This window comes from Pelobates fuscus, chromosome 2 (assembly GCF_036172605.1).
Source record: "Pelobates fuscus isolate aPelFus1 chromosome 2, aPelFus1.pri, whole genome shotgun sequence".
NCBI lineage: Eukaryota > Metazoa > Chordata > Amphibia > Anura > Pelobatidae > Pelobates > Pelobates fuscus.
The window spans coordinates 196,628,691-196,636,190 of NC_086318.1; the positions used below are offsets into that span (position 1 = coordinate 196,628,691).

The following is a 7,500-nucleotide window of genomic DNA, read 5'->3' on the forward strand; positions in this document are numbered from 1 at the left end:
CTCTCTCTCCCTCCCTCCCTCCACCTCTCTCTCTCTCCCTCCCTCCCTCCACCTCTCTCTCTCTCCCTCCCTCCCTCCACCTCTCTCTCTCTCCCTCCCTCCCTCCACCTCTCTCTCTCTCCCTCCCTCCCTCCACCTCTCTCTCTCTCTCCCTCCCTCCCTCCACCTCTCTCTCTCTCTCTCCCTCCCTCCACCTCTCTCTCTCTCCCTCCCTCCCTCCACCTCTCTCTCTCTCTCTCTCTCCCTCCCTCCACCTCTCTCTCTCTCTCTCTCCCTCCCTCCACCTCTCTCTCTCTCTCTCTCCCTCCCTCCACCTCTCTCTCTCTCTCTCTCCCTCCCTCCACCTCTCTCTCTCTCTCTCCCTCCACCTCTCTCTCTCTCTCCCTCCCTCCACCTCTCTCTCTCTCTCTCTCCCTCCCTCCACCTCTCTCTCTCTCTCTCTCCCTCCCTCCACCTCTCTCTCTCTCTCTCTCCCTCCCTCCACCTCTCTCTCTCTCCCTCCCTCCACCTCTCTCTCTCTCTCCCTCCCTCCACCTCTCTCTCTCTCTCCCTCCCTCCACCTCTCTCTCTCTCTCCCTCCCTCCACCTCTCTCTCTCTCTCCCTCCCTCCACCTCTCTCTCTCCCTCCCTCCACCTCTCTCTCTCCCTCCCTCCACCTCTCTCTCTCTCTCTCTCCCTCCCTCCACCTCTCTCTCCCTCCCTCCACCTCTCTCTCTCTCTCTCTCCCTCCCTCCACCTCTCTCTCTCTCTCCCTCCCTCCACCTCTCTCTCTCTCTCCCTCCCTCCACCTCTCTCTCTCTCTCCCTCCCTCCACCTCTATCTCTCCCTCCCTCCACCTCTATCTCTCCCTCCCTCCACCTCTCTCTCTCCACCTCTCTCTCTCTCCACCTCTCTCTCTCCACCTCTCTCTCCCTCCACCTCTCTCTCTCTCCCTCCCTCCACCTCTCTCTCTCCCTCCCTCCACCTCTCTCTCTCCCTCCCTCCACCTCTCTCTCTCCCTCCCTCCACCTCTCTCTCTCCCTCCCTCCACCTCTCTCTCTCCCTCCCTCCACCTCTCTCTCTCCCTCCCTCCACCTCTCTCTCTCCCTCCCTCCACCTCTCTCTCCCTCCCTCCACCTCTCTCTCTCTCTCTCCCTCCCTCCACCTCTCTCTCTCTCTCTCCCTCCCTCCACCTCTCTCTCTCTCTCTCCCTCCCTCCACCTCTCTCTCTCTCTCTCCCTCCCTCCACCTCTCTCCCTCCCTCTCCCTCCCTCCACCTCTCTCCCTCCCTCCACCTCTCTCTCTCTCTCTCCCTCCCTCCACCTCTCTCTCTCTCCCTCCCTCCACCTCTCTCTCTCTCCCTCCCTCCACCTCTCTCTCTCTCTCTCCCTCCCTCCACCTCTCTCTCTCTCCCTCCCTCCACCTCTCTCTCTCTCCCTCCCTCCACCTCTCTCTCTCTCCCTCCCTCCACCTCTCTCTCTCTCCCTCCCTCCACCTCTCTCTCTCTCCCTCCCTCCACCTCTCTCTCTCTCCCTCCCTCCACCTCTCTCTCTCTCCCTCCCTCCCTCTCCCTCCCTCCCTCCACCTCTCTCTCTCTCCCTCCCTCCCTCCACCTCTCTCTCTCTCCCTCCCTCCCTCCACCTCTCTCTCTCTCCCTCCCTCCCTCCACCTCTCTCTCTCTCTCCCTCCACCTCTCTCTCTCCCTCCCTCCACCTCTCTCTCTCTCCCTCCCTCCACCTCTCTCTCTCTCCCTCCCTCCCTCCACCTCTCTCTCTCTCTCTCCCTCCCTCCACCTCTCTCTCTCTCTCCCTCCCTCCACCTCTCTCTCTCTCTCTCCCTCCCTCCACCTCTCTCTCTCTCTCCCCCCCCCCGCCCATCCAGCCCGCACTCCCCCCGCCCATCCAGCCCGCACTCTAGTGTCTGAATGCTGAGCACTCCGAGGAGGCTTGGGCAGGCATTGTTGGCATGTGTTGAGCTGAGTAAGGCGTGTCATTACAGATTCTCATAGAGAAACACTGGAGCATGACCATTGGTAGACAGTCTGGCTTAAATACAGGAAGCAAGGAGAAAGCAAAGGGGGATAATGACATGCAATCAGAGGAGGGAGGAGCAGAAAATATGATCAAAAAATTCTCCCCTCTAATAATAAACATGCTCCTATCTATAAATACCCTCCCTTTGGATCCCACCCTTAACCCTCCCCCATAATTATATTCCATGACAAACTTATTTCATTATTTTTCTCCCTACCTTCATTTTGTTAGGCTCGTCTAAGCATTCTTTTGTGAGAGGTTATCAATTTTCACCCTTAAGGTTACTATTTTCTCAGAACTAAATAAAATTGTATTTGTGGAGAATCTGATGACTAATCTATTCATATCCCATACAATCATTCATTCCTTCTATTGCGGACAATCTGATCAAAATAAAGATTAAAACAGGGGAAAGGGGGAGAAGGATATGCATTTTTTTTTACCTAAACAGTTCCTTTAAGGTAGCTCCAATTCCAATGTCAAGGAGAAGGGTGAGTACTTTCTTTGACACAGGAAATAGGACTGACAAACTCCTCCCGTTAGTCAAAGAAAGTAAAGCATAGAAAAAAAATACATAACACAAAGTAGTCCCTACTTTGTGTTATGTTTTAAAGAAAACTTAATCAGAAATAAAGAAAAGAACAGAAAACAATAGGAGAAACGCAAGTTTGGCATGACAGCGCTGCTTTAAGTAAAGGCGGACACTCACGGCACAGGATTACACAGTGGTGTGCATGTACTGCCTGGCTGTTCTTTAAAGGAACACTCCACACCCTTAAACACTTTAGCACGCTGAAGTGATTTATGGGTGAGGAGTATACCATTTAAAAGGCACTTTATAAAAGTGATATTTCTATGAGAAAATCTGCACATTTATGATTAAATAATGAATCACCCCAGGCTGCCAGGGATGTTTACTTCCTGCTTCTGTTGGGTCCCCGTGTCAATGTAGTTAGCAGGTGCACTAAACTCAACATACTACTCTCAGACCTCATATCAGACCAGCATTCTTTCTAAACCAACCTTCAGAGTCTCATTACTGAGAAGCCTCTGAATCTCTAAGAACTGCAACATTTGCAAGCTCTTTTAAGAAATAACACCAATGACTACCTGCATTAAAAATTAATGCATTTATTTGTTGGGAGTATATCCACTAAATATATTATTTATTTTTTACTATTTTGCAGGCTTCCTTTAACGGCAGAGTCCGTTATCCAGCTTTTGTTTAACCCCTTAAGGACCAAACTTCTGAAATAAAAGGGAATCATGACATGTCACACATGTCATGTGTCCTTAAAGTGTTAAGCGAGTCTGTATTAATGTAGGTACTTTACATAAATCTAGGTAGCACTTCTGCATTCCAGTCATGCTCTATTCCTCCCCAACATTTTGCTCACTGCAAGGACTGAGAGGAAGGATTCCACTTATGTGCAGGCAAACATAGAATGTGAATACTATTCAGCAGTACGGTTACCCCCTTAGCTACCAGGGATACAAGAGAAACTACAGATTCCCTGGTTTTTAATGCTTTAGCCAAGAAAACTAGTAAAGAATGATGCTGTAATAAATTAGGAAATGGCAGCAGAAAACAATATATAAATTAACATGTTAATCATGGTTTCTAATACTACTGCATGCAAGACTTTCAAATAAAGAGGAAGCAGACAAAGGTGAAAAAGGGTCAGATATAATAGGTTATATTATAGATTTTGAAACACAGACAGCATAGAAATAGGCTATAATACAGAAAAAAAATAGTTCAAAGGAGTGTTGATATATGCTATGAGACCAAGAAAAAGACAAGACGGAACAAAGAAGGAAAAAAAAAGTTCAACTTTTATCATTGGGGAGATCATTCTGTTCTTTTCCATTACAAAGGAATACCAAATCTAGACAGACACAAAGATGAAAAGAAAACTACTTACCTTTACAGCACCAACCCGCTCATCAAAATGAATAAAAGCATAATCTTTAAGCTTCTTGACTCGCTCCAATTTACCAAAGCTGCCAAAAGCCTTTTCTAATATTTCTTCTGTAACTGTATTTGCAAGATTACGTACAAATAAAACCTTAACCTAAAAAGAAAGGAAACAATTACAAGTTTCAGTTGAAACTTAACTTTTAAGTTCCATCCTAATGATTTTTTTTTGGTGTGCAAAAATAAACACTGCCAAAGGAATATCACTCTCAGAGTATTTACAGTGCGCCACTCCACACTGTTGTGCCACGAGAGGATCATGTCTGTGGGGAGTGTTAGATCACAAATCCTACTACTTTCATTCACTCCCTCACTCCAGAGGGTTGATCCGAAGTTATGGTATAAAACTATCTTTATTTTGCACTTAGAGTTGTGCTCAAAAGTTTGCATACCCTGGCAGAAATTGTGAAATTTTGGCAATAATTTAGAAAATATGACTTATTGAAAAAAAAAAAAAAAAAAAAAGTACTTTATTGAAGGATAGTAATCATGTGAAGCCATTGATCATCACAGTTGTCTGGCTCCTTTTTAAATCATAGATAATTTTAATTAGGAAAAGGTATGCACACCAAGTCCAATTCTATCAGAGGAAATATCCAAAAACAAAATACGTCAAAGAGAAGACCGGGTGCTCACTCAAAAAAGGTCCTATTCTGCAAGGAACAAATAAATCTACAAATCGTGCCCTCAATGAGGAGCACAAACATAACAAAAAGAAAAGAAAAAATACTTTATTAAATAGGTATCAGACAATCAAAGCATAAATCACAATCGTACAAATTTGTTTTTAAACAATATATAGATAGATATCCTGCAATATCATCCAAACAGGAATGATGACAAAGACTCATAAGTAACAGAATTACTACTAAGTCATAAAGATACCCGGACATAACTCAAATACATACAAGACAAACAAATTCATACCAGAAATAGTGAGAAAAGGGAAAATGTCAACCAGCAAGCTCCCAACGTTTTGGCAGAAAAAATGCCTTTATCAAGGGAGCATGTTACAAAAGGGTATAACACACCCTTAAAACAATTTAAAAAAAGGGTGTGGTTATACCTTTTTGTAACATGCTCCCTTGATAAAGGCATTTTGTTTTTCTGCTGAAACCTTGGGGACTTGCTGGTTGACTTTTCCCCTCTTCTCACTATTTCTGGTATGAATTGGTTTGTCTTATATGTATTATTTGAATGGTTGTCCTATCTTTATGACTTAGTAGTAATTCTGTTACTTATGAACCTGTCATCATTCCTGTTTGGCTGCAATTGCAGAATTTCTTGCAATATTTTGTACTATTATGTGATTTATGCTTTGATTGTCTGATGTGCATTTTGAGATACCTGCTTTTGTGAACCTATTTAATAAAGAGCCTTTATTTGTATGGTTGTGCTCCTCATTGAGTAGTATTTGCCCTTTTTAAATCATAACAAATCACCCAAATGTTTTGGGGAGTAACGGTGTGTACTTGGCGGAAAGATTACCTTTGCCATGACCTCAGGATCTGGATCTTCAATTGGATCAGCCCATTCCACTGTTACAACATTGCCCCATACTTTTACTTTGCCACTCATAAGCCTGCGTCTAGCCTGAGCAGCAGTTTTATGATCTTCATATTCAAGAAAGCAAAATCCTCTATTCTTTTTCTTGTCATCAGGTTGATGGTATAATATGACATCAGTAAGTCCCTCTGAAAAGAAGACATAAGGTAAACCAGAAGCACCTAAATCCAAATTATATTATATAAACATTTCTTTATTAGTCTGTAGTACATTACACTGATTCATTCTTATATTTTGCATTTTTACTAGAATGCGGTGTCTAATTGATGCCGGTGCAAAATGGTGCCAGTTTTGTGAAGTTTCAGTTAGAGTATTTTTCTTATGTATGTTACACTGTTAAAGAAAAACTTCAGACACCCAAAGCTTGTATGCTTTAGGGATTAAATGATTGTCCTATCTTTCTAACAAAAATACAGATTTAAGGAAATCAGCACTTGTAGAGAGACACTAGACTGCGCCCTACTCCTGGCGGTCAGACAAATGGAAGGATAATTCTCAATTCCTCAAAGCAGATGTGATTCTTCTCATAAAGAAGTATTGTTTCAATACTGCATTAGCCCTGCCTCTCAATGCTTCTCTAACATAAGTACTGGTCTGGCCATGAGTACATCAATATTGACCATATTATATCTTGTCTAGAATTAAATTACAGCTTTATTTAACCCCTTAGTGACCAGACCGCCTTTCAATTTAACCGTTTGGGACCAGGGCTGTTTTTACATTTCTACATTTGTGTTTAGTAGTAATTCTCCTCTTACTCATTTACTGTACCCACACATTATATACGGTTTTGCTTGCCATTAAATTGTCTTTCTAAAGATACCATTATTTTCATCATCTCATAATTTACTATAACAAATTTTTTAATAAAAAAAAAAAACAAAAAAAACACACACACACCCCTTTTCCAACTTTGACCCCCATCTGTTCCGTATCTACAACCGCCAAAAAACACCAGTGCTAAATAGTTTCTACATTTTGTCCTGAGTTTAGAAATACCAAATGTTAACGTATTCTTAGCTTTTTTTTTGCAAGTTATAGGGCAATAATTACAAGTAGCACTTTGCTATTTTCAAACCATCCCCCCTCCCCCCCAAATTAATGCAAGTTACTTGTAACACTGATATCTGTCAGGAATCCCTGAATGACCCATCACATGTATATATTATTTAAAAGAAGACAACCTAAGGCATTAAACTTGGGGTATTTTGACTCTTCATTCAACCATTTTATCACCATTCTATGCCAAATGAAAAAAACAAAAATTAAATAGTTGGTGATTTTTGACACAGCAATTTAAGAATACATGTATTGAGGAACTTTAAGGGCTACTGCCAAAGAACACCCAAATATCTGTTCAGCAACATCTCCTGAGTACAGTGATATTCATGTATAGGAGTATCGGGTTCTCTGGGAGCTAAAATACCTTATTTGGAGGGTGTGCATTACAGTTTTCTAACTTGGAATTTTCACAGCTGGTCATCACGCACCCATGTCCTATTTAGGACGTTTTTGAAGCCGGCCAATCTAATTCACCCCCATCAAATATATTTTTAAAACGTAAACACCCTAGGGCAGTCATGTCCAAAGTCCGGCCCGCGTTACGGTTTAATACGGCCCCACAGGTTATTGGCTAAACCTATCTGTTGTGGCCCCCAGGGAATCCGCGAGCGCTGCTCAGGATCCCTGGATCTTTGAACGCCGCGGGGCTTCACTGGGGGCCAAGAGATTGTGAGAACGCAGGCGGACATTGATTCACTACTCGTCCTCAGTCTGAGTTCTCGCGATCGACATCGCAGGATTTGGTTTAGTGGCAGAGAATGAAGGGGCAGAATAAAATAAATCCCAAGTCCAAATAAAGACATTGTATTCAATCCCTCCCCTTGTTATACATCGTCCTGTTCCTTCTCTACTATTACACACAGCTTTAGCTCTTGCCCCTTC

The 7,500-nt window shown here is 43.4% G+C and overlaps 1 protein-coding gene across 7 annotated transcripts in view; it reads right to left on the minus strand.

Annotated features, from left to right (window-relative positions):
- SYNCRIP (synaptotagmin binding cytoplasmic RNA interacting protein) overlaps positions 1 to 7,500 on the minus strand; it is a 41,537-nt gene that overhangs the window by 3,864 nt on the left and 30,173 nt on the right. For all 7 annotated transcript variants that reach the window (XM_063443072.1, XM_063443070.1, XM_063443069.1 and 4 more), the window contains 2 exons: positions 5,479 to 5,684; positions 3,938 to 4,087 (listed from right to left, as the gene is read on the minus strand). In XM_063443072.1, coding sequence (XP_063299142.1) covers positions 3,938 to 4,087; positions 5,479 to 5,684 — 356 coding nt within the window. The remainder of the gene's footprint in view (positions 1 to 3,937; positions 4,088 to 5,478; positions 5,685 to 7,500) is intronic.